The sequence below is a fragment of the Hemitrygon akajei genome, chromosome 17, assembly GCF_048418815.1.
Source record: "Hemitrygon akajei chromosome 17, sHemAka1.3, whole genome shotgun sequence".
Classification (NCBI taxonomy): Eukaryota; Metazoa; Chordata; class Chondrichthyes; order Myliobatiformes; family Dasyatidae; genus Hemitrygon; species Hemitrygon akajei.
Window position 1 is genome coordinate 91,015,026 of NC_133140.1, and position 27,425 is coordinate 91,042,450.

The window sequence follows — 27,425 nt, forward strand, 5'->3', positions numbered from 1 at the left end:
TCATCTGGTCCGGTTGACTTGTATACCCTTAGGTCTTTCAGCTTTATGAGCATCTTCTACCTTGTTATAGTAACTGCACTCACTTCTCTTCCCTCACACCCTTCAACATCTGGCACACTGCTGCTGTCTTCCACAGTGAAGACTGATGCAAAATACTTAGTTTATCTGCCTTCTCCTTGGCCCCTGTTATTATTTCTCCGGCCTCTTTTTCTGGTGGTCCTATATCCATTCTCATCTCTCCTTTATTTTTTTACCTACTTGAAAAAGCCTTTATTATCCATGTTGATATTGTTTGCTAGCTTGCTTTCACATTTCATCTTTTCCTTCCTAATGATTCTTTTATTTGCTCTGTAGGATTTAAAAACCTTCCCAATCCTCTATTTTCCCACTATTTTTTGATTTGTTGTATGCCTTTTCTTTTGTTTTTACATTAGCTTTGACTTCCCTTGTCAGCCACAGTTGTACTATTTTGCCATTTGAGTATTTTGTCGTTTTTGGAATACATCTGTCTCGCACCCTCATTTTCCCCAGAAACTCAAGCCATTGCTGTTCTGCTGTCATCCCTGCCAGCATTTCCTTCCAATTTACTTTGGCCAACTCAATCGCATTGTGATCACTGGCTCTGAAGGGCTCTTTTACCTTTAGCACCCTAGTCACCTCCAGTTCATTACATAACACCCAATCCAGTATAGCTGGTCCTGTGTCACATTTTTCTACTGGAAAATGTTAAATCTTTGTTGGCTGAGTTAAGAAACTATAAGGGTAAAAGGACACTGTTGTCAGTTATACACAAGTCTCAAAACAGTAGCCTGGATGTGGACCACAGATTACAACAGGAAATAGAAAAGGCGAGTTGAAAGGGCAATGTTATGATAGTCATGGGAGATTTTAACATACACGTCGATTGGGAAAATAAGGTTGGTTATGGATCTCAAGAGAGTGCATTTTTTGAATGCCTATGAGATGGCTTTTTAGAGCAGTTTGTTGTTGAACCTACTTGGGGATCAGCTATCCCCTACTTGGGGATTGGGTGTTATGTAATAAACCGGAGGCAATTAGGGAGCTTAAGGTAAAAGAACCCTTAGGAGCCAGTGATCATAATATGATTGAGTTCAACTTGAAATTTGATAGGGAGAAAGTGAAGTCTGATGTAGCAGTACTTCAGTGGAGTAAAGGAAATTACAGTGGTATGAGAGAGGAGCTGGCCAAAGTAAATTGGAAGGAGCTGCTGGCAGGGATGACAGCAGAGCAGCAATGGCTTGAGTTTCTGGGAAAAATAAGGAAGGTGGAGGACAGATCTATTCCAAACACAAATAAATTTTTGTGGCATCCGTTAGTCTTGTAAGACCATGGATCTGTGCCTGGAAAGTCTTGGAGTGTCCTGTTCAGGGCGCGGGCCTGGGCAAGGTTGTATGGAAGACCGGCAGTTGCCCATGCTGCTAGTCTCCCCTCTCTATGCCACTGATGTGGTCCAAGGGAAGGGCAAGGGCCGGTACAACTTGGCACTAGTGTCGTCGCAGGAGTTGCCAGAACGAGGTTGAAGGCAACGTTGGACTGCCTTAGGGACTCCAGCTCCAGATTTGTCCTAAGGGTTTACTCCTGAAGCCTTTCCCATGAGTGGGTATGGCCGCAAGGCAGCAGAGGTTTGAAATCACAGTTTTCCCTCTCTTAGGTTGACTGCCTTCCCAGGCTGACGAGCTCCATCTACTCGAAGCACTGGTTTTAAGGTGCCAGGACCCACCTTCGCCCCTTCTCCTGTCAGTAGAAACAGTTCCACCGGGCTTAGAGGTTAAGCCACACAAGAAGGCCAGGAGTTGGACTTGGTTGTCAGAGGCTATTTGAGGTGCATGCCCTGAGGAGCACTTTTTGGTATGGGAGCTTGTCCCCACTACCACTTCTCGGCTTGACAACCTTGGAACCCAAACACAAGGAAATACTCAAATGGCAAAATAGTATAACCATGGCCGACAAAGGAAGTCAAAACTAATGTAAAAACAAAAGAGACGACACACAAAAAAGTAAAAATTAGTGGGAAGATTGAGGATTCTGAAGCCTTTTAAAACCTACAGAGAGCAAGTAAAAGAATCATTAGAAGTGAAAAGATGAAATATGAAAGCAATCTAGCAAACAATATCAAAGTGGATGGTAAAAGGAATGAGTGTGGATTTAGGACTGCTAGAAAATTAGGCAGGAGATAGAATAATGGGAGACAAAGACATGGCAGATGATCTAAATGAGTATTTTGCATCAGTCTTCACTGTGAAAGACACTAACAGTGTGCTAGGTGTTGTAATGTATAAAGGAAGAGAAGTAAATGCAGTAACTATTACAAGGGAGGAGGTGACAGACCTAAGAGTACATGTCACCCAGACCAGATAAGCTGCACCCTAGGGCTCTGAAAGATGTAGCAATAGAGATTGTGGAGGCATTAGCAATAATCTTTCAAAAATCATTGGACTCTGGCATGGTGCCAGAGGACTGGAAAATTGCAAATGTAACTCCATACTTTAAGAAAGAAAGAAGGCAGCAGAAAGGAAATTATAGACCAGTTAAACTGACCTCAGTGGTTGGGAAGATGTTGGTGTCAGTAGTTAAGGATGAACTTATAGAGTACTTGGTGACACAGGACAAGATAGGACAAAGTCAACGTGGTTTCCTTAAAGGAAAATCTTGCCTGATGAACCTGTTGGAATTCTTTGAGGAGATTACAAATAGGTTAGATAAAGGGGATGCAGTGGATGCTGTATATTTGGACTTTCAGAAGGCCTTTGACAAGGTGCCACACATGAGGCTGCTTACCAAGTTAAGAGCCCATGGTATTACAGGAAAAGTTAGTAACATTTTTAGAGTATTGGCTGATTGGTAGGAGGCAGCAAGTGGGACTAAAAGGATCCTTGTCTGGCTGTCTGCCAGTGACTCGTGGTGTTCCCCAGGTGTCGATATTGGGGCTGCTTCTTTTTATGCTATAGATAAATGATTAATGATTTAGATAATGGAATAGATGGCTTTGTTGCCAAGTTTGCAGATGATATGAAGATTGGTGGAGGGTCAGGTAGTGTTGAGGAAAACAGGTTGCAGAACGACTCTGGGAGGTGAGGACCATGATAAAATCAGTCACTAAAGAGATAGTGCTGAACAAACTAGAGGGCCTAACGGTAGATAAGTCCCCTAGTCCTGATGGGATGCATCCCAGGGTGCTGAGGGAATTGGCAGAGGTTATAGTAGATGTGTTGGTAATCATTTACCCAAATTCTCTAGACTCTGGACAGGTTCTAGCAGATTGGAAGAGAGCAAATGTCATGCCACTTTTAAAAAAAGGATGTAGGCAAAAGATGGGCAATTATAGGCCAGGTAGCTTAACATCTGTAGTTGGGAAAGCTGTCATTAAGGAAGAAATAACGAAACATTTAGAATTGAGTGGTTTCATTAGACAGATGCAGCATGATTTCAGAAAGGGCAAGTCCTGTTTGACAAACTTACTGGAGTTCTTTGAGGACATACTGAATGTAGTGGATAGAGGGGAACAAGCGGATGTCATACACTTGGATTTCCAGAAGACGTTTGATAAGGTGCCGCACAAGAGACTTACAGAATAAATAAGATACGGATGTATGGAGTCGGAGGAAATGTGTTGGCATAGATAGTGGATTGGTTAACCAATAGAAGGCAGAGAGTTGGTATAAATGGGTGTTTCTCCGGTTGGCAGTCAGTGGTGAGTTGGGTGCCACGGGGTTGGTGCTGGGCCTGCAGCTGTTTACCATTTACATTGATGATTTGGAAGAGGGGACTGAGTGTAGTGTAGCAAAATTTGCTGATGACACTAAACTGAGTGGAAAAACAAATTGTACAGAGGATGTGGAGAGTCTGCAGAGGGACATAGGTAGGTTAAGTGAGTGGGCCAAGGTCTGGCAGATGGAATACAATGTTGGTAAATGCGAGATCATCCACTTTGGAAGGAATAATAGAAGAATAGATTATTATTTAAATGGTGAAAGATTGCAGCATGCTGTCGTGCAGATGGACTTGGGAGTGCTTGTGCATGAATCGCAAAAAGTTGGCTTGCAGGTGCAACAGGATATTAAGAAGGCAAACGGAACGTTGGCCTTCATTGCTAGAGGGATTGAATTCAAGAGCAGGGAGGTCATGCTGCTTACAGGGTACTGGTGAGGTTGCACCTGGAGTACTGTGTGCAGTTCTGGTCTCCGTTCTTGAGGAAGGATATACTGGCTTTGGAGGCAGTGCAGAAGAGATTCCAGAGATGAAGGGGTTAATCTATGAGGAGAGATTGAGTCGCCTGGGACTATACTTTCTGGAATTCCGAAGAATGAGAGAAGATCTTATAGATACATACAAAATTTTGAAAGGGATAGATAAAATAGAAGTTGTTTCCATTGGTAGGTGAGACTACAACTAGGGGACATTGCCTCAAGATTCAGGGGAGAAGATTTAGGATGGAGATGAGGAGAAACTGTTTTTCCCAGAGAGTGGTGAATCTGTGGAATTCTCTGCCAGGAAAGCAGTTGAGGCTTCTTCCCTAAATATATTTAAGTGTTACGAACCCCGTAACCGGGTCAATTACCAGCAAAGATAGAGAGGTCCGTTGAAGTCTGATGGTACTATTTTTTTAACATTATTTATTAGTAAAAATACACAAAAATAATACCAATGCACACATACAGATAATATACGTCATCAATACTAAATCTAAAAGTGCGGGTATCATAATAATCAATAAGAAATAGCTCTATCGTTGTCTAGGGGATAAATGTATTGTCCGATGGAAATATAAATGTCACTCAGTTCATTCAGGCTGCAGCCTTTTGGTTGTCACTGTGTTGCACTTTGTTGGAGAGAGGGAGAAATAGGAATAGAATGGGAACAGTTACCGCTACGGTTTTTCTAACCTTTATGATTTCGATCCTTCGGGAGTCCCGTTGGTGTGGCCTCTCCTTTAGCTAAAGTCGTTCTTCTGTGGTGAGGCCGCCAATCCCAGGCAAAGGAAAAGGATGCACGCGAGCCCCCCACCGGCTGTCGCTATTAAACACTGTCACGGGATTTCTATCGTTTCTCCTGGTGCATCTAAAGGGGTTGTTCCCCAGACCCTCTTTTATCCTTACTCACGGGATCTCAGATGTCAATCAGGTTGGGATGATGCAATCCCTCAACCAGCCCACTCTGGTCATCCCCTGAGGGGGTTTCAATGAATAGTACAGTACTCAATATACAATTCCGTCTCCAAGAGACAATAGCCCTTATCAATGGTTCCGTCTTGCTGAGGCCAGGACACATTCCAAACCCTGTGTATTCTGGATGTCTCTCTCTCATTTCCTGGGTCCCAGACCCGAATTAATAGCGATCTTGCGATTCTCAAAAAGGAGGGGGCTACTTTGTACCCTTCGGCCCCTCAGAGTTGTGGCACATTCGTAACACCCCCTTCCTTCAAAGATTTTTACCATCGGTAAAAATGAATTAATACAGAGTCTTACAGGATTTTAGAATCTAACACAATACAAAAGAGTTTTTTTTCTACAGAGTAATAGTTATACATTCAATTCAGCATCTAAACAGTTAACAATTACATTGTCACTTCCTTTAATATCTTAACATCTTGTACCTTAATAAAGTCTTGTAGCATCAGACTCCAAATTAATAACCACCTATTTTTTTATTCCTTTTCTTCTGCAAACAAAAACTAAAGAGTTGTGATCTTAGCTTACGTGTATACTACAAAAGTTCATGCAAATACTAATCTTTATTTTACTTTCAAACTTAACAATCAATCTTCCATGGGGGTTGTCTTTATTATTCACATGCTTTGTCGAAATCCCTTAAAACCGGATCCTGTTATTTAAAATGGCATCCCATCAACCCTCGCCTCTTTTCCAGTTCACTCCCATGTGGTTAACTTGTATACTAGTGTGGAATAAGCTTTCGCATGCTCCTTTCATAGGAGTTATTTTATCAACAATGTGTTCCAAACTTAGACCATTTTCCGAATTTCCACACAATTCCTTAATTTTAAGCAAGTTGCTAGTTTTCTCTTCAGGGCATGCTATTAGTTTTCAATTTAAGATCTGCAAGTGATTCCTCTTTGTTCAAACAGCATTTCAAATTCTGCCTTTTCACAGCACACTCTTGAATAACAATAGCGTGTGGGGTACCTTTACATTCCAACTCAACCTGTAATTGATTCGCAGGCACCGCGTTACCAAGCCATTGTCTCTGTAGCCTGGTGGCTGCTTCTGACATCAATCCAGACTTTAAATTTTCTTCATTCAATTTAGGAACTACACTTTTCCCTTTTCCTTCAATAATAATATTCACCTCACCACCTTTTATCTCCTCACTAACTTTTAACACACCTTCGAACACAAACAACTGGGAATTCTCACTTCCCACTATTACCAAGGTTAACCCTTTCTTCACTGAACCAAGTCCATCTGACCCACAGGGACTGCATTCCTTTTCAACTGAATCAAATACCTCAGACTTTTTCTGAGCTCCATTACTAGGTTCAGTACCACGTGCATCCACATCTTGGACACACTCAAACGGGACATCTGCCTCTTCCAGGCTTTCAATACCCGTACCCTTTTCAAATTCTAAATTCCCCTGATCCTCCCAGTTCCTGTCTGGGCAACTCCCTTCCGGAGTGAACTCAACCCCGCGGGCTGAAACAACCTCATCTGCCAACCCAGCAGACTTCTTCAAGGTAATGGCATCCTTTTCATCTAGGACTGCCCTCATTTCATTATCGGGAACACCTTTAGAATTTTCAACTTCTTCAAACAGTTCTGCCAAACCAGACAGATCATCCATGTCCAACCCTGGACCTTTTAACAGCCTTATCTGTTTCTCATCTTTACTTCGTGCCTCTATAAATTTCCTCCTGGCTAAGGGCAGGACTACCTCCTCGCCCTTACTCTCTTTCACTTTCCTATTCTCCGTTTTACCACCCTCTAAACCCTCTTGGTACAGGGTCGGTAAAAACGTCTCGGCCAAATCGATACTGGCTGGATTTAAACTGGTCTCGTTCTCAGCTGCCTTTCTCGACATGCTGCGAGTGGTCGCGCATGCGGGATAGATCTTGGAACCTAGGGGCGGGACCGCAACACTTACAGGCTGGCTCATCAGCTTCATTGCTGACCAAACCTCACCACCAGCTAAATCGTTACCCAGAAGGATGTCTACATCAGTTCTCGGGAATTCTGATCGCACCCCTATTTCAACTGGTCCAGATACCAGCTCACAATTTATAATGATCCTATGCAAGGGCACCGCTTCCGTCCCTTTTCCTATACCTCTCAAAGCCACCTCTGCAGTCTTGCGACCAAAATCCAGTACCTTACTGCTAATCAATGACAGCTCAGCTCCCGTGTCTCTCCAGATCCGCACTGGAACTGGTGTGTCTCCCTTTCTCACGGACACGGTGCCTTCTGAAATACATTTCTCAGACCCTTCTCGTACTCTGTCTACCTGGGGCTCTCTCGTCGATTTACTGATCACCACAGCACATCCTATAGGGACTGCTGCTTTCCATTTTCCTGTCTCCTTCCTCGGAGCAAGGCACTTAGATGCAATATGACCCACCTTTCCAAAATTAAAACAGGTCAAGCCAGGACCTCTCCTGTCGTCTTGCCTCTCCTCCTCAATTTTACCACTAGCTCCCAGCGGGCTTTCTCTACCATTCCCACGGTCTCTGGTAACTTTTATTCGAGGAAAACTTTGTCTTGTGGGTTAGGGCATATTCATCTGCGAACCTAGCAAATTCGGAGATGGACTTATTCGGCTTCTCATTCAAATACATCCGGATATCATCCGAAACACAACCTTTAAATTCCTCAATCAGAATTAACTCCCTGAGACGCCAAAAATCTTCTTCCATTATTTCTGCTGCACACCAGCGATCCAAGAGCACACCCTTCTCACCTTCTCATAGGCAAACTCGGTATACGTCTGATTCCACCCTTTCTTTAAATTTCTGAACTTTTGTCTATAGGCTTCAGGTACCAATTCGTAGGTCCGAAGAATGGCCTCCTTTACTTTCTCATAATTCTCCGATTCTTTCTCCTCCATGGACAACGCCGCATATGCCCGTTGTGCCTTCCCTTTTAACACACTTTGTAACAATGCCACCCATTGCTCTTTGGGCCACTTCTGACTCACTGCCACCTTTGCAAAATGCAAGAAATAACTATCAACATCCGTCTCCTCGAACGGAGGTACTAACCTAAACTCCCGACTAACATTAAACCGCTCCTCTCGGTCTGACCCTTGAGCTCTTCGCTCTTGCCTTAACTTCTCCATGTCCAAGTCATGTTGCCTCTGTTTCTCTTTCTCCTCATACTCTCTCTCCTTCTCGGCTCTTTCCTTCTCCTTTTCTGCTGCTTCCAGCTGTTTTAACTGAATTTCATGCTCCCTTTGTTTCTCAGCTCTTTCCTGCTCCCTCTTCACCTCTAACTCCTTTAGCTGGAGCTCATGCTCCCGTTGCTTTTCGGCTCTTTCCTTTTCCTTTTCAGCTGCTTTAACTTAATTTCATGTTCCAACCTTAATTTCTCCAACTCTAACTGAGCCATCCCACTAGCGGGTACCTTTTCAGGGATATTTTCCAATACCTCAGCAGAAAACACATTCTTCACAATATAATACTGAGTTATGGCCCTCCGCACCTCCCGCTTTTTCATTGACAACCTCACCTCTGCGAGGTTTAGTCCTTTCGCAATATTTATCAAGTCCGACTTTGTGGCCGCCTCTAGCGCCTCCAGAGACGGGTTTTCTATAAATTCATCCACGTCCATCTTTGCTGGTTTCCCGTCTGGCTACCCGCGCAACCAGACCCACGTTTGGACTTAAGCCCGATTCACTGGCCCTCCAATTTGGTATCAAATCCCGAGACGAGATCCCCACGTTGTTACGAACCCCATAACTGGGTCACTTACCAGCAAAGATAGAGAGATCCGTTGAAGTCTGATGGTACTATTTTTTTTAACAGTATTTATTAGTAAAAATACACAAAAATAATACCAATGCACACATACAGATAATATACGTCATCAATACTAAATCTACAAGTGCGGGTATCAGAATGATCAATAAGAAATAGCTCTATCGTTATCTAGGGGATAAATGTATTGTCCGATGGAAATATAAAAGTCACTCAGTTCATTCAGGCTGCAGCCTTTTGGTTGTCACTGTGTTGCACTTTGTTGGAGAGAGAGAGAAATAGGAATAGAATGGGAACAGGTACCGCTACGGTTTTTCTAACCTTTATGATTTCGATCCTTCGGGAGTCCCGTTGGTGTGGCCTCTCCTTTAGCGAAAGCCGTACTTCTGTGGTGAGGCCGCCAACCCCAGGCAAAGGGAAAGGACGCACGCGAGCCCCCCACCGGCTGTCGCTATTAAATGCTGTCACGGGATTTCTAGCGTTTCTCCTGGTGCGTCTAAAGGGGTTGTTCCCCAGACCCTCTTTTATCCTTACTCACGGGGTCTCAGATGTCAATCAGGTTGGGATGATGCAATCCCTCAACCAGCCCACTCTGGTCATCCCGAGGGGTTTCAATGAATAGTACAGTACTCAATACACAATTCCGTCTCCAAGAGACAATAGCCGTTATCAATGGTTCTGTCTTGCTGAGGCCAGGACACATTCCAAACCTTGTGTATTCTGGACGTCTCTCTCTCATTTCCTGGGTCCCAGACCCGAATTAATAGCGATCTTGTGATTCTCAAAAAGGAGGGGGCTACTTTGTACCCTTCGGCCCCTCAGAGTTGTGGCACATTCGTAACATAAGAAACAGTTAGATAGATTTTTACATAGTAGGGGAATTAAGGGTTATGGAGAAAAGGCAGGTAGATGGAGCTGAGTTTACAGACAGATCAGCCATGATCTTATTGAATGGCGGGGCAGGCTCGATGGGCTGGATGGCCTATTCCTGCTCGTATTTCTTATGTTCTTATGTAAGGATTTAGAAAAATTGGGAGAATGAGCAAGAATGTCCTGCACCTTCATTTTATCCAGAAACGCACATCATTGCTGCTCTGCTGACATCATTCCAGCAGCTCCTTCCATGTATAAGATGATGAGAGGCATTAATCATGTGGATAGTCAGAGGCTTTTTCCCAGGGCTGAAATGGGTGCCACAAGAGGACACAGGTTGAAGGTGCTGGGGACTAGATACAGAGAAGATGTCAGGGGTAAGTTTTTTACTCAGAGAGTGGTGAGTGCGTGGAATGGGCTGCCGGCAACGGTGGTGGAGGCTGATACAATAGGGACTTATAAAAGACTTTTGGATAAGTACATGGAGCTTAGTAAAATAGAGGGCTATAGGTAAGCCTAGTAATTTCTAAGGTAGGGAAATGTTTGGCACAACTTTGCAGGCCAAAGGGTCTGTATTGTGCTGTAGGTTTTCTATGTTTCTAATGTGGCAAATGAAATACAATGTTGGAAAATGCATGGTCATGCACTTTGGCAGTAGAAATAAATGCTGCCAGAGAAAATCCAAAAATTTGAGATGCAAAGGGACTTATACAGAACACCCTAAAGGTTAACTTGCAGGTGAGTCGGTGGTGAGGACGGCAAATGCAACGTGACCATTCATTTCAAGAGGTCTAGAATACAAGAGCAGAGATGTGATGCTGAGGCTTCATAAGGCACTGGTGAGGTCTCACTTTGAGTAATGTGAACAGTTTTAGGCTGCTCATCAAAGAAAAGATGTGCTGGCATTGGAGAGGGTCTAGAGGAGGTTCACAAAAATGATTCTGGTAATGGAAGAGTTATCATACCAGGAACATTTGATGTCCCTGGGTCTGTACTCACTGGAAGTTAGAGGGATGAGGGAGGGCATCTCATTGAAATCTTTTGAATGTTGAAAAGCCTAGACAGAGTAGATGTGGAAAGGATGGTGGGGGAGTCTAGGACAAGAGAGTACAGCTTCAGGATAAAGGGGTATCCATTTAAAACAGAGATGTAGAGAAATTTCTTTAGCCAGATGGTGAATTTGTTACCACAGGTAGTTGTGGAGGCCAGGTTGTTCGTTATATTTAATATAGAGATTGATAGATTCTTGATTGGACACAGCATCAAAGGTTATGGGGATAAGACTGGGAAGAGGGGCCGAGGAGAGGAAAAAAAGGATCAGCCATGATTGAATGGCAGAGTAGCCTCGATGGGCCAAATGGCCAAATTCTGCTCCTATATCTTATGGTCTTATATTGCACTGTACTGCTGTTGCTAACTTGCAAGTGAATCCAAAGACATTCTATACATAAATCGAGTAAGAGGATAACTAGGGAAAGGGTTGGCTCACTCAAGGCTAAAGGGGAGAACATATGCTTGAATGCAGATAATGTGAGTGAGGTACTTAATGAGTAGTTTGCTTCAGCATTTACCAAGGAAAAGGATTTGGAGGACCAGATTACTGCTGAGTGTATAAATATGTTAGGGTATCTAGAAGTCATGGTGGAGGAAGTGTTGGGCCTCCTAATTTGTATTAAGGTGGATAAGTCCCCAGGGCCTGATGGGAATTACCCCAGATTATTGAAGGAGCAAGAGACAAGATTGCTGGCCCTTGACCAGTACCTTTGTGTCCTCTCTACCCACAGATGAGATTCCGAAGGACTGGCAAGTGGCTAATGGTGTACCTCTATTTTAGAAGGGGAACAAGGGAAAATCCTGGGAACTATAGATTGCCGAGACTCTCGTCAGTTGTAGTAAAATTGCTGGAAAAATTCTTAGGGATAGGATATGTGAGCATTTGAAAATCCATAGCCTAATTGGGGAGACCCAGCATGGCTTTGTGCGTGGCAGGTTGTGTCTTATCAACTTGAGTTTTTTGACAAGGTTACGAGAGAGATTGATGAAGGTAGGGCAGTAGATATTGTCTACATGGATTTTGATAAAGTCCTTCATGGGAGGCTAATCCAGAAGATGCATGGAGTCCATAGCAAATTGGCTGTTTGGATTCAGAAGTGGTTTGCACATAGACAGAGCATAATGGTTGAAGGGACTTCTTTGAGCAGGAGGTCTGTAATTAGTTGAGTTCTGTAGGGATCTGTCCAGAGACCTCTGCTGTTAGTGAAGTATATAAACAACATAGATGAAAATGTAGATAGGTGGGTTCGAAAATTTGTGGCTGATATCAAGATTAGTGGAGTTGAGGATAGTGTAGAAGTCTGGCAAATACAGCACAATATAGATCAGTTGCAGATATGGACTGAGAAATGGCAGATGGAGTTCAACCCAGATAAATGTGGGGTGCTGCACCTTAGTAGGACAAGTGCAAGGAGACAGTACACCCTTAACAGTGTTGCTGAACTGAGAGATTTTGGGATCCAAGTTCATAGCTCCTTGAAAGTGGCTACACAGGTCGATAAGGTGGTTAAGAAGGCTCATGGAATGCTTGCTTTTATTAGTTGAGGCATTGAGTTCAAAAGTCAGGAGGTTATGTTGTAACTTTATAAAACTCTGGTTAGGCCACATCTGGAGTATTGCATATAGTTCTGGTCGCTCATAAGAATAATGTTGAGGCTTTGCAGAGGGTGCAAAAGAGGTTTACCAGGATGCTGCCTGGTTTAAAGGGTATGTGCTATTACAAAAGGCTGGATAAAATTGGGTTATTTTCTCTGGAACATCAGAGGCAAACAGGAGATCTGATAGACAATAGGTGCAGAAGTAGACCATTCGGACCTTCGAGCCTGCACCGCCATTTTGAGATCATGGCTGATCATCTACTATCAATACCCGGTTCCTGCCTTGTCCCCATATCCCTTGATTCCCCTATCCATAAGATACCTATCTAGCTCCTTCTTGAAAGCATCCAGAGAATTGGCCTCCACTACCTTCCGAGGCAGTGCATTCCAGACCCCCACAACTCTCTGGGAGAAGTTTTTCCTTAACTCTGTCCTAAATGACCTACCCCTTATTCTCAAACCATGCCCTCTGGTACTGGACTCTCCCAGCATCTGGAACATATTTCCTGCCTCTATCTTGTCCAATCCCTTAATAATCTTATATGTTTCAATCAGATCCCCTCTCAATCTCCTTAATTCCAGCGTGTACAAGCCCAGTCTCTCTAACCTCTCTGCGTAAGACAGTCCAGACATCCCAGGAATTAACCTCATGAATCTACGCTGCACTTCCTCTACAGCCAGGATGTCCTTCCTTAACCCTGGAGACCAAAACTGTACACAATACTCCAGGTGTGGTCTCACCAGGGCTCTGTACAAATGCAAGAGGACTTCCTTGCTCTTGTACTCAATTCCCTTTGTAATAAAGGCCAACATTCCATTAGCCTTCTTCACTGCCTGCTGCACTTGCTCATTCACCTTCAGTGACTGATGAACAAGGACTCTGAGATCTCTTTGTATTACTCCCTTACCCAACTATATAGATAGATAGATAGATACTTTATTCATCCCCATGGGGAAATTCAACTTTTTTCCCAATGTCCTATACACTTGTTGTAGCAAAACTAATTACATACAATATGATATGCATCTAAATCAATATCTCAAAAAGCATTTATAATAGCTTTTAAAAAGTTCTTAAGCCCTGGCGGTTGAATTGTAAAGCCTAATGGCATTGGGGAGTATTGACCTCTTCATCCTGTCTGAGGAGCATTGCATCGATAGTAACCTGTCGCTGAAACTGCTTCTCTGTCTCTGGATGGTGCTATGTAGAGGATGTTCAGAGTTTTCCATAATTGACCGTAGCCTACTCAGCGCCCTTCGCTCAGCTACCGATGTTAAACTCTCCAGTACTTTGCCCACGACAGAGCACGCCTTCCTTACCAGCTTATTAAGACGTAAGGCTTCCCTCTTCTTAATGCTTCCTCCCCAACACGCCACCACAAAGAAGAGGGCGCTCTCCACAACTGACCTATAGAACATCTTCAGCATCTCACTACAGACATTGAATGACGCCAACCTTCTAAGGAAGTACAGTCGACTCTGTGCCTTCCTGCACAAGGCATCTGTGTTGGCAGTCCAGTCTAGCTTCTCGTCTAACTGTACTCCCAGATACTTGTAGGTCTTAACCTGCTCCACACATTCTCCATTAATGATCACTGGCTCCATATGAGGCCTAGATCTCCTAAAGTCCACCACCATCTCCTTGGTCTTGGTGATATTGAGACCATTCAGATAATAATCTGCCTTCCTGTTCTTACTCCCAAAGTGGATAACCTCACACTTATTCACATTAAATGCCATCTGCCAAGTATCTGCCCACTCACCCAGCCTATCCAAGTCACCCTGAATTCTCCTAACATCCTCATCACATGTCACACTGCCACCCAGCTTAGTATCATCAGCAAATTTGCTGATGTTATTTTCTATGCCTTCATCCAAATCGTTAACGTAAATGGTAAACAGCTGTGGTCCCAATACCGAGTCCTGTGGCACCCCACTAGTCACCACCTGCCATTCCGAGAAACACCCATTCACCGCTACCCTTTGCTTTCTATCTGCCAACCAGTTTTCTATCCATGTCAATGCCTTCCCCCCGATGCCCTGAGCTTTGATTTTACCCACCAATCTTCTATGTGGGACCTTATCAAATGCCTTCTGAAAATCAAGGTACACTACATCCACTGGATCTCCCCCGTCTAACTTCCTGGTTATATCCTCGAAAAACTCCAACAGATTAGTCAAACATGATTTACCCTTGGTAAATCCATGCTGGCTTGGCCCAATCCTATCACTGCTATCTAGATATGCCACTATTTCATCCTTAATAATGGACTCTAGCATCTTTCCCACCACCGATGTCAGGCTGACAGGTCGATAGTTCTGTTTTCTCCCTCCCTCCTTTCTTAAAAAGTGGGATAACATTAGCCATTCTCCAATCCTCAGGAACTGATCCTGAATCTAAGGAACACTGGAAAATGATTACCAATGCATCCGCAATTTCCAGGGCCACCTCCTTTAGTACCCTCGGGTGCAGACCATCTGGACCTGGGGATTTGTCAGCCTTCAGTCCCATCAGTCTTCTCATCACTGTTTCCTTCCTATTGTCAATCTGTTTCATTTCCTCTGTCACCCTATGTCCTTGGCCCATCCATACATCTGGGAGACTGCTTGTGTCTTCCTTACTGAAAACAGATCTAAAGTACTCATTAAATTCTTCTGCCATTTCTCTGTTTCCCATAACAATTTCACCCAATTCATTCTTCAAGGGCCCAACATTGTTCTTAACTATCTTCTTTATCTTCACATACCTAAAAAAGCCTTTGCTATCTTCCTTTATATTCCTGGCTAGCTTGCGTTCGTACCTCATTTTTTCTCCCCGTATTGTCTTTTTAGTTAAGTTCTGTTGTTCCTTAAAAACTTCCCAATCATCTGTCCGCCCACTCACCTTAGCTCTGTCATATTTCCTTTTTTTTTTAATGCTATGCAATCTCTGACTTCCTTTGTCAATCACTGTGGCCCCTTTCCCCCCTTTGAATCCTTCCTTCTCTGGGGGATGAACTGATTTTGCACCTTGTGCATTATTCCCAAGAATACCTGCCATTGCTGTTCCACTGTCTTTTCTGCTAGGCTATCCGTCCAGTCAACTTTGGCCAGCTCCTCCCTCATGGCTCCATAGTTTCCCCTGTTCATCTGCAACACTGACACCTCCGAGCTGCCCTTATCCTTCTCAAATTGCAGATAAAAGCTTATCATATTGTGATCACTACCTCCTAATGGCTCCTTTACTGCGAGATCACTTATCAAATCCTGTTCATTACATAACACTAAATCCAGAATAGTCTTGTCCCTGGTCGGCTCTCGTACAAGCTGTTCCAAGAATGCATCCCGTGGGCACTCTAGAAACTCCCTATAGAGGTTTACAAAATTATGAGAGGCATATATGGAGTGGACAGAGTGGATCTGTTTCCCAGGGCTGAAATTTCTAATACCAGAGGGAATGCATTGAAGGTGAGAGAGGGGGTGGTTTCAAGGGGGGATGTGAGGGGCAAGTTTTTTCTTCAGAATTGTGGATGCCTAGTATGCCTGGTATCTGCACTGTTCTTCGAGGTATAGTCCCAGGTTCGAATCGGCCAGCTCCTTGTACGCTTTCTACTTGTGCTGGGTTGGGCATCGAGCTAGCAACTCAGCCTCATAAAAATAGAAAATTGCTAAAGAAACAGCAAGGTTGTCGCCCGATCTGCCACAAGGTGCAGAGAGGAACAAGATACGTTTGGACAGGCACATAGATGTAAAGAAGATAGAGGGATATGAACATGGTGTAGGTAGGAGGGTTTGTGTTTGGGTGTTTTTGATTTGCTTTTTAGTTGGTTTAGCACAATACTGTGGGCCAAACAGCCTGTTCCTGTGCTGTAGTGTTCTATGTTCTCTTAGATAGCAGGCCCAGAACTGCTCAAAATACTCCAGGTCCAGTCTGACCAATGCCTTTTTTTTTGTGGCATCCATTAGTCTCATGTGATCATGGATCTGCACCTGGAAAGTCTTGGAGTGTCCTCTCCAGGGAGCAGGCCTGGGCAAGGTTGTATGGAAGACCGGCAGTTGCCCATGCTGCTAGTCTCCCCTCTCCACACCACTGATGTTGTCCAAGGGAAGGGCAAGGGCTGATACAGCTTGGCACCAGTGTCGTCGTCGGAGTTGCCAGAATGAAGTTGAAGGCAACGTTGGACTGCCTTAGGGACTCCAGCTCTGGATTTGTTCTCTGGGTTTACTCCCGAAGCCTTTCCCATGAGTGGGTATGGCCGCAAGGCAGCAGAGGTTTGAAATCAGTTTTCCTTCTCTTAGAAGGACTGCCTTCCCAGGCTGACAAGCTCCATCTACTCGAAGCACTGGTTTTAAGGTGCCAGGACCCGCCTTTGCCGCTTCTCCTGTCCGTAGAAACAGTTCCGCTGGGCTTAAGCTAAGCCACACGAGAAGGCCAGGAGTTGGACTTGGTTGTCAGAGGCTATTTGAGGCGCATGCCGTAAGGAGCACTTTTTGGTAGTGGGAGCTTGTCCCCACTACCACTCCTCGGCTTGACAACCTTGGAACCAATGCCTTATATGTCCTCAGAATTAGATCCTCCCTTTTATATTCTTGAAATGAAAGCTAAAATTGCACTTGCTTTCCTCAGAACTGATTCAACCTGCAAGTTAACCTTCAGGGAAGCCTGCACAAGAACTCCAAAGTCCCTTTGCACCTCGACTGAATTTTTTCTCCATTTAGAAAATAAGTCTACACCTTTATTCCTTCCACCAAAGTGTATAACTACACACTTCCCAACACTGTATTCAAGTGGTCGCCAACCAGTCGATTGCAGTAGACCGGTTGATCTTTGAGACTTTCCCAGTAGATCCCGAGAAAAAATGAAAAATGCGCACCGGGCAGAAAAGACCGGAAGCAAAACCCCGCAACCCCAGAAACAACCTCTCCCCACAAACAGTTCTCCGCAGCAGAAGCACCACGATATCACCATTATCCTAATCAGCATCAACCTATCTTTATAATGCTCACATTACAACACTTCTCCCCCTTTAAATTCCAACATTCCCCAAATGTAAAAGAACTGGGAAACAAAAAAACAGTGGTGTCACTAGCTTGCGTGCCTCTGAAACTTATACTAGTGTCTCAGTAACAGTTTACCAATACAAAACACCTGGAAAATGTGGCAGATTCAACAGTCTAACAAAGGAAACTGTCCATTTAAATATTCAGTCTGTCAGGAGGTTTGAGAGGGTGCTGTGCTGCAACAGATGAAAATTATTAAATCTAAGTACAGGAGCTGTCTTACTGACAGACACCTCACAGACTGTCTCAAACTGGCTGTCTGTAGTTATGAGCCAAATTTCAGGGAACTAGCAGAAAGTATTCAGCCCCAGTCATCACACTGAGTGCAACAGTCAATTTTTATTCATTTATTTTTCATGTTGAAATAAAATTAAATAATGAAACATAGAATTAAAGGCATTGTAATGTGAGCATTATAAAAATAAGTAATACCAATTAAGATAATGGTAACATAGCAACACTCTCGCTACGGAAAGCCACCTGCAGGCTCCACTTCCAGTTCCTTCTGCCCGGTGCGCACGAGTGTGTCTTAACGATTTAGTAGGTCTATCTTGCCTTTTATTAAGGCCGAGGTCAGGGATCTTGGGCTTAAAAAGGTTGGTGACCACTACTGTATTTCATCTGCCACTCCTCAGCCCATTCTCCCAATCTGTCTTAAGTCCTTCTGCAGACTCCCTGCTTCCTTAATGGCCACACCACCTATCTTTGTATCATCTGAAACCCTGGCCACAGAGCCATCAATTTTATCATCCAAATCATTGACATATAACGTGAAAAGGAGTGTAACCAATACCAACCCTGGCGGAACACCACTAGTTACCAGCGGCCAACCAGAATAGGTTCCCTTTATTCTCACTCTGTCTCTTGCCAATCAGCCAATCTTCTATCCATGCTCGTATCCGCAGACTCTCCTTTCTCTATGCTGCCTGTTTCCTCAAAGAATTCCACAGATATCTCAGACAAGATTTCCCCTTAAGAAAACCATGCTGACTTTGGCCTATTTTATCATGTGTCTCCAAGTACCCTGAAAACTCATCCTTAATATCTTCCCATTCACTGATGCTAACTGGCCTATAATTTTCTTTCTTCTGCCTCCCCTCCCTTCTTAAAGAGTGTGGTAGCTTATTTGCAATTTTCCAGTCCTCTGGGACCATTCCAGAACCTAGCTATTCCTGAAAAATGATTAATGATGCCTCCACAATTAATTCAGCTATCCTCTTTCAGAACCCTGGGATGTTGTCCATCTGGTCAAGTTGACTTAGCTACCTTCAGACCTTTCAGCTTCCCAAGCACCTCAGTAACAGAAATTACACTCACTTCTGTCCCCTGACAATCTTGTATTTCTGGCATACTACTCGTGTCTTCCACATTGACTGAGCATACTGGGAATTGCACTGACTATGATATGGATATTATGTTGTAAAAATCATTCCCAAGTTGATTTCTCCCTGTAACAGTTCAATTTCCCCAGTGAATATTGTTGGCAAAAACCGAGAGTGACAAATTACCGAGTCTTTTGTTATCAATGACAAAAAAATGGCAGCTTGTAGTAACATCTACTTTAAACACAGTTCAGAATTCAAAGGATCCATTCTTCTCCTCAAGGTGTAAACAAACAGAAGAAATAAACTCAGGCATTGCACAAGAATTGAGGCAAGCAGTATGACACAGAGTGTTGCTTAACATCTACCGTCCAGGTACCCGCACCACTTTGTTTTGACCCAAAGCTTTGGAAGAGTCCACTGTCCCTGTTGCACAGGCCTAGTTCAATGCCACTACAGCTTTTTGGGCACGTTGGTAATAATTGGCTTTGGACGGGTTTTGAAGATGATCTTTTTCTTGATTAGTGCAGTCACTGTGTAGCAGGTGGAAGTGTGCTCTTCACTATCTCTTTCAGCAAGACTATGAGCTTCCACTGGGCTTTCAGCTCCTGTTCTTCTCACAGTTTGTTTCAGGAGTACTGCAAATGGCCTGTCCAGGTGACTGACTTTACCATACAGGATATGGTGGCCAATGATCAGAATCGGCACTCCCTGCGGGTGAGCAAAGTGTGAATTAAAAGAGATGACTCTATCTGAAAAATGGCAAGACATTTCAACCTTACCGACAAGTGACATTGAGCAGAGACGTTAGCAAGAAAAAGGGCAGAAACAAACAGAAGATGGTTTCCTGGACATGGGCAAGGCTTGGCTGATACACCTAGAGGCACAGTGTATTCATGGAGTATTTTTTAAGAACATGCATACACAACAGGATATATGACTATGAAGATGTATGACTGAGATGAATGAGGAGGAAGGGTCCAGACTGAAATACTGATGTACTGCTTTTTTCATTTTGAATGTAGAATCATACAGTACTGAAATGGGTTCCTTTGGCACACATTTGTTTAACCACTTTGATGAATAAACTCTTCTCAGGCTTCCAGCGGGTACAGGTACTGATTTTAAACTGATGATTTGATGACAAACTCTGCCATCTTAATCAGGAATGATGCCTGGACATTTCTAGTCCAGTGGTATTTATACCCCTGTCCTCCTGATTGGATAAAGACTAATCAATCAGGTTTCCACTGCCCCACCTTGTTTACAATTGAATTGCAGTTCTTACTTAGAGTGAGACCTTCGTCTTTGTTATGATTCTTTTCCTCTAGTTTTACTTCAATGGCTTCCTTCACCAGGCGGTCCCAAAAGCTATTGGTGTGGCACAGTAGTTTTGTGCTGTCAAAGTCAATCCTATGGCCATTGTTAATTCATTGTTAATGATTTCTCTGGGGAACCTAAACAGATGTACCTCCTATACTCTTTAATGCGGGTTTCCACCATGCATGCTGTCTGGTCGATATATACTGCTCAGCATTCACAGGGAATCCAGTAAACACCAGCTGTCCAGAGTCCCAGCATAAGCTATGATATGAGCTTCCATACAGGTTTGTAGAAGGTATTAATCTGGTATTTCCTCAGGTTGTTGGTGATTTTCCAGAAACTGTGGAAATATAGGGAAGGCAGGTGGTAGTGATGGGTTCCTCCTCGTTGTTAGGTTTCCTGGATTTTCCATCAACCCTTTTAAGGGCCTGATTGATTTCCTTCACCTTGTAGCTGCTCTGTAGGAACGTTGCACAGAATCATCTTATTTCTTCACGGAGGCTCTCGGAGTCCGGGACTCTATGTATGATGGTGGCCATTATTGTTGAGGTACAAGTCTGTGTGAGTGGATTTCTGATAGATGCCATGTCCAAGGCTACCATCCAGTTTCTGTCATATTAGAATAAGAGGCAATCATTCTTCTCCATCTCAATTGAATATTTGGATCTGCTGTTCAGATGGTCATGGAACAATTTGAGTGGTTGGAGTCTAATGAGGTCACACTATGGAGGTGTTATTGACATATCTAGAGAAGTATTTGGGGTATAAGGGCAATGAACTCAGAGCCCTCTCCTCAAAGTCCTCCATGTAAAAATTTGCAATAGCTGGTGACAAGGGCGATCCCATGGCCACTCTGTCTGTCTGTTCATACTAGTTCCCCTTATAGAGGAAGTATGTTGAAATAAGGGCATGTTTAAAAAGATCAAGCTGTCCTTATAGGGAACTCTCATGATCAGGGACACGACGTCGAAACTGACCATTAAGTCTTGCGGGGTTAGCTGGATGTTGGTTATTGTTTTTACGAAGCTGGTTAAATTTGTGATGTGGTGCTCATAGTCACCAAAGGGAGGTCACGGTTGTTAAATGCTTAGCGAGGTAGCAAGTTGGAGGGAGGCTCAAATCACAGTTTATGAAGGTCAAAGATGACCTGGGACTTAGGACGGTTGGCATTTACTGGATTCCCTGTGAATGCAGAGCAGTGTATATTGGCCACTGTGGAAACCTGCATCAAGGAGCTCAGGAGTGGATCCATTTGGGTTATTCAAAGAAACTGGCGGTAGCAGAATATTGTATTCACAACAGCCATCAATGACTTGGAGGGCATAAAACTACTGTGCTGTGCCAATGGCTTTTGGGACCGTCTGGCAAAGGAAGCCATTGAAATAAAAATAGAGGAAAAGAATTTTAACGAAGATGAAGGCATCACTCTATGTAAGAAGTGGATTTCAATTGTAAACAAGGGGGACAGCGGAAGCCTGATCGGTTAATCCTCATCCAATCAGGAGGGATGGATGACGGGGCTATAACCACGAAGTTGCTTAACAAAATAAAATCCCATGGCATTACAGGAAAGATACTGGTATGGATAGAGGTACGGCTGATAGGCAGGAGGCAGCGAGTGGGAATAAAAGGGTTCTTTTCTGGTTGGCTACCAGTGACTAGTGGTATTCCTCAGGGATCCGTATCAGGATTGCTACTTTTCACATTTGTTTGTCAATGGTTTAGATAATGGAATTGATGGCTTTGTGGCAAAGTTTGCAGATGATACCAAGATAGGTGGAGGTGTAGGTAGTGCTGAAGAAGCAAAGCAATTGCAGCAGGACTTAGACAAATTGGAAGAATAGGCAAAGAAGTGGCAGATGGAATACAGTGTTGGGAAATGTTGGTAAAAGGAACAATAGTGCAGACTATTATCTAGGGAGAGGTGCAAAGGGACTTAGGAGTCCTTGTGCAAGACTCCCAGAAGGTTAAGTTACAGGTTGATTCTGTGGTAAAGGCGGCAGATTCAACGTTGCCATTCATTTCGAGGGGAACAGAATATAAAAATAAGGATAATGGTGAGGCTTTATAAGACACTAGTCAGGCCACACTTGGAATATAGTCAACAGTTTTGGGCCCCACGTGTCAGAAAGGGTGTGTTGTCATTGGAGAGTCCGGGGAGGTGCACAAGGATGATACTGGGAATGAAGGGGTTAACAAAATTTTTGGCAGGTTTGGGCCTGTACTCATTGGAATTTAGAAGAATACAGTGGGATCTCATTGAAACCTACTGAATGTTGAAAGGACTAGATAAAGTGGACGTGGCAAGGATGTTTCCTATGGTGGGAAGAGTGGCAGAGTGGTGAATCTGTGGAATGCTCTGCTACAGACAGCTGTGGAGGCCAAGACCATGGGTTTATTTAAATCAAAAACCGATAGTTTCCTGATTGGTCGGGGCATCAAAGGTTATAACGAGAAGGCAGGTGTATGGGGTTGAGTGGGATCAGAGATCAGCCATGGCAGAGCAGACTTGATGGGCTGAATGGACTAGTTCTGCTACTATGTCTTATGGTCTAAATACCACTAGACTAGACATCCTGATCAATGCCTTTTGAAAATCCAAGTAAGCTACTGCCTCTCCTTTGTCCACCCTGCTTGTTAATTCCTTGAACAACTCTAACAGATGTTTGTCAGGTAAGATTTCCCTTTATAGAAACCACCCTGACTTTGACTTATTTTATCATTTGTCTCCAAGTACTCTGCAACCTCATCCTTAATAATAGACTCCAATGTTTGCTCAACCACGGAGGTTAGGCTAACTGGCCTATAATTTCCTTTCTTTTACCTTCCTCTCTTCTTAAAGAATGGAGTGACAGTTGCAATCTTTTGGTCCTCCAGGACCATACCAGAATCAAGTGATTTTTGACAGATCATGACCAATGCATCCGTTATCTCTTCAGCAACCTCTTTCAGGACTCTGGGATGTGGTCCAGGTGACTTAACCACCTTCAGACCTTTGAACTTGCCTAGCATTTTTCCTTTGTAATAGTATGGCACACACTCCTGGTCCCTGACACTCATGGACCTCTGGCACATCGCTAGTGTCTTCCACGGTGAAGACTGATGCAAAGTACTCACATCTGTCATTTCTTTGTTCCCCATTACTACCTCACCAGCATCACTTTCCAGTGGTTCAAAAACATCTCTCATCTCCCTTTTACTCTTCATACAACTGAAAAAACTTTGAATATGCTGTTTTATATTACTGGCTATTTGCCCTCATATTTCATCTTTCCCTCTTCATTGCTTTTTTTTTAAAAAAAAGTTGCTTTTTGTTGGATTTTAAAAGTTGCCCGATCATCGAACTTCCCACTCACTTTTGTTATCTTATATACCCTTTCCTTGGCTTTTGCAGTCCTTAACTTCTGTTGTCAGCTAGATTGCCTAGCCTCACCATTTGAGAACTTCTTCCTCTGTGGGACATATCTATCCTGTGCCTTGTGAACTATTCCCAGAAACTTCAGCCACGTCTACTATGCTGCCATCCCTGGCAGTCTCCTCCTCCAATCTACCTGGGCAAGCTCCTCTTTCATGCCTCTGTAATTCCCTTTATTCTATTGCGAGACTGATACATGTGACTTATGCTTCTCTCTCAAATTGCAGTATAAATTCAATCATATTATGATCACTGGCTTCTCAAGGTTCCTTTAGGTTAAGCTCCCTAATAAGATCTGGGTTATTACACCCAATCTAAGATAGCCTTTCCCTAAGTAGGCTCAAGCACAAGCTGCTCTAAACAGCCATCTCGTAGGCATTCAACAAATTCTCTCTCGTGATCCGACATCAACCTGATTTACCCAACATCTTTGCATATCAAAGTTCATTATAATTGTGACATTACCCTTATTAGATGCTCTTTCCTGCTCCCTTTGCAATCTCAACCCCATATCTCGGCTACTATTTGGAGGCCTACATATGATTCCCATGCTTTTTCCCCACCCTTGCAGCTTCTCATCTCCACCCACAAAGATTTAACATTCTCTGATGCTATGTCACCTCTTTCTAAACATGTAATTCCAACTCTTGCCAAAAGAGCCACATCACTGCCTATGCCTTTTTGCCTGTCCTTTTAATATAAAGTATATCCTTTGATGTTAAGCTCTGAACTATGGCCTTCTTTCAGCTATGACTCAATGATGCCCACAACGTCATACCGACCAATCTTTAATTGAGCCATGTGTTTGTCCAATTTATTCTGAATGCTACGCACATTTAAATTCAGCACCTTCAGTCCTGCATTCTTCACCCTTTTGAATTTTGCTTCTGTGGTACAATTTAACTCTTTGCCTGTCTGCAGTTGTACCAATCATTGGCTTGTCCTTCTTACCTTCATGTTACACCCATCATCTACTTGTAAACCTGCTGGCGCATCCTCAGCTCTATCATCTTGGTTCCCACCCCCAGCCATATTAGTTTAAACACTCTCAACAGCTCTAGTAATCCTGCCTGCAAGAATATTGGTTCCCCTTGGATTCAAGTGCAATCCATTCCTTTTGTACAGGTCCCACCTGCCCCAGAGGTGTCAATCATCTAGAAATCTGAATCCCTGCCCCAATTCCTCAGCCACACATTTCTCTGCCACCTCATTCTATTCCTATCCTCACTGTCACAAGGTACAGGCAGCAATCCCAAGAATACTACCTTTGAGGTCCTGCTTCTCAACTTCCCTCCTAACTCCCTGCAATCTGTTTTCAGGACCTTCTTTTTTCTACCTGTCATTGGTACCAATATGTATGACTTCTTTATGCTCATCTTCCCTTTTCAGGATATTGTGGACACGTTCAAAAACATCGCAGACCCTGGCGCCTGAGAGGCAAACTATCATCCGTGTTTCTTTTTCACGTCCATGATAGATCCAATGCAGGGTTTCAATTGAAAACATCAGCAAATCTTTTCTCCCTCAAATGGAAGGATTGAAACAATGTTAGATGCCATGAGGGAGGAGCTTGGGGATATAAACAAAGTGATAGATGGATTGAGATGTGTTTATTACAGTGCAATGTATATTAAGACCAAGGGCAATGAATGTTTACAATGAATCATGATGTTGCAGCAATTAGATATAATTATGGACCTGTAGATTGGGTGGTGAAGAAGGCATTATCTCAGGCCTAGATTATAAGAGTATGGAGGACATGTTACAACTTTATAAATCATTAGTTAGACTGTTGCTGGAATACTGTATATAGTTTTGGTTGAGGACATGATTACATTGGAGAGGATGCCATGCTGATACACCGAAAGGTTGTCTGGAATGGAGTTTTCAATACGGGGGTTATTTCAATTCAGCTGCATTTATTTCCCTTGGAGCAGAGGATGCCGACAGGAAACTTGATACAGATGTTCAAATTTATTAGGGGTATAGACAAGATAGATAGTAGGAAATATCCCCATAGAAGAGAGAATAGGGCAGTTTTTAGAAGGTGGTTTGGAATCTACAATGCACTGTCTGAATAGCTAATGGGGGAGGGTATTCTCACAATATTCATGTATCTGGACAAGCACTGAAATTGCCAGACATAAAAGGTAATGGACCAGTCACTGGTAAATGGGATTATTGCAGATGTGAACTTAATGTTCAGCATGGAGATGGTAGATTGTAGGACTTGTTTCTGTGCTGAAATACCAACAGATAATGCTGGAAATACTCATCAGGTCAAACAGCATTTATGGAAAGGGAATGAGTTAATGAGTGAGCTATGCGTGTAACTCAGCCAGATTTTTAGAAAACAGTCTTCACTGTGGAAGACACTAGCAGCGTGACAGATGTTGAAGGGTGTGAGGGAAGAGAAACGAATGCAGTTACTGTTACAAGGGAGAAGGTGCTCAAAGAGCTGGAAGGCCTACATAAGTCACCCAGACTAGATGAATCGCTCCATAAAGGTCTGAAAGAGGTAGTAGTAAAGATTGCGGAGGCATTAGTAATGATCTTTCAAGAATCATTGGACTCTGGCAGGGCTCCAGAGGACAGGAAAATTGCAAAGTCACTCCACTCTTTAAGAAAGGAGGGAGGCAGCAGAAAGGAAATTAGTTTGACCCCAGTGGTTGGGAAGATGTTGGAGACAATTGTTAAGGATGGACTTGGTGACACAGGACAGGATAGGACAAGGTCCAGCATGGTTTCCTTAAGGGAAAGTCTTGCCCAACGAATTGCCTGTTGAAATTCTTTGAGGAGATTACAAGTAGGATACATAAAGGGAATGCAGTGCATGTTGTATATTTGAATTTTCAGAAGGTCTTTGACAAGGGGCCACATGAGGCTGCTTACCAAGTTAAGAGCCCATGGTATTAAAGGAAAGTTACTAGCATGGTTAAGGCTTTGGCTGATTTGTAAGAGGAACCGAGTGGAAATAAAAATTTGAGGAAAGACATTCTTGCTATTGAGGAAGTGCAGCGTAGGTTCACAAGGTTAATTCCCAGAATGGCGGGACTGTCACATGTTGAAAGATTGCAACGACTGGGCTTGTATACACTGGAATTTAGAAGGATGAGAGGGGATCTGATTGAAACATATAAGATTATTAAGGGATTGGACACACTGGAGGAGGGAAGCATGTTCCCGCTGATGGGTGAGTCCAGAACTAGAGGCCACAGTTTAAGAATAAGGGGTAGGCCATTTAGAACAGAGATGCGGAAAATCTTTTTCACCCAGAGAGTGGTGGATATGTGGAATGCTCTGCCCTAGAAGGCAGTGGAGGCCAAGTCTCTGGATGCTTTCAAGAGAGAGATAGATAGAGTTCTTATAGATAGCGGGGTCAAGGGGGAGAGGGCAGGAACGGGATACTGATTGTGTATGATCAGCCATGATCACAGTGAATGGCGGTGCTAGCTAGAAGGGCCGAATGGCCTACTCCTGCACCTATTGTCTATTGTCTATCAATGATTTAGATGATGGAACAGATGGCTTTGTTGCCAAGTTTGCAGATGATATGAAGACTGGTACATGGGTTAAGTAGCGTTGAGGAAACAGGTAGGTTGCAGAAAGACTTAGATAAGTTGGGAGAATGAGCAAGAATGTGGCAAATGAAATACAACGTTGGAAAACGCATGGTCATGTACTTTGGTAGAAGAAATAAATGTGCTGACTATTTTCTAAAAGGAGAGAAAACCCAAAAATCTGAGATTCAAAGGGACTGGTAAGTCCTTGTACAGAACACTCTGAAGTTATCTTGCAGGTTGAGTCGTTGGTGAGGAACGAAATGCAATATGAGCATTCACTTCAAGAGGTCTGGA

The 27,425-nt window shown here is 43.4% G+C and overlaps 1 protein-coding gene across 2 annotated transcripts in view; it reads right to left on the reverse strand.

Moving 5' to 3' along the window:
• chtf8 (CTF8, chromosome transmission fidelity factor 8 homolog (S. cerevisiae)) overlaps positions 1-27,425 on the reverse strand; it is a 159,413-nt gene that overhangs the window by 120,991 nt on the left and 10,997 nt on the right. The window contains exon 3 of one of the 2 annotated variants that reach the window (XM_073070544.1): positions 4,615-19,541. The exons of the other annotated variant lie outside the window; for it this stretch is intronic. Within the exon in view, the coding sequence (XP_072926645.1) occupies positions 19,284-19,541 (258 nt within the window). The 3' untranslated portion in view covers positions 4,615-19,283. Of the gene's footprint in view, positions 1-4,614; positions 19,542-27,425 lie in introns of those variants that run through there. 2 annotated transcript variants of the gene reach the window in all.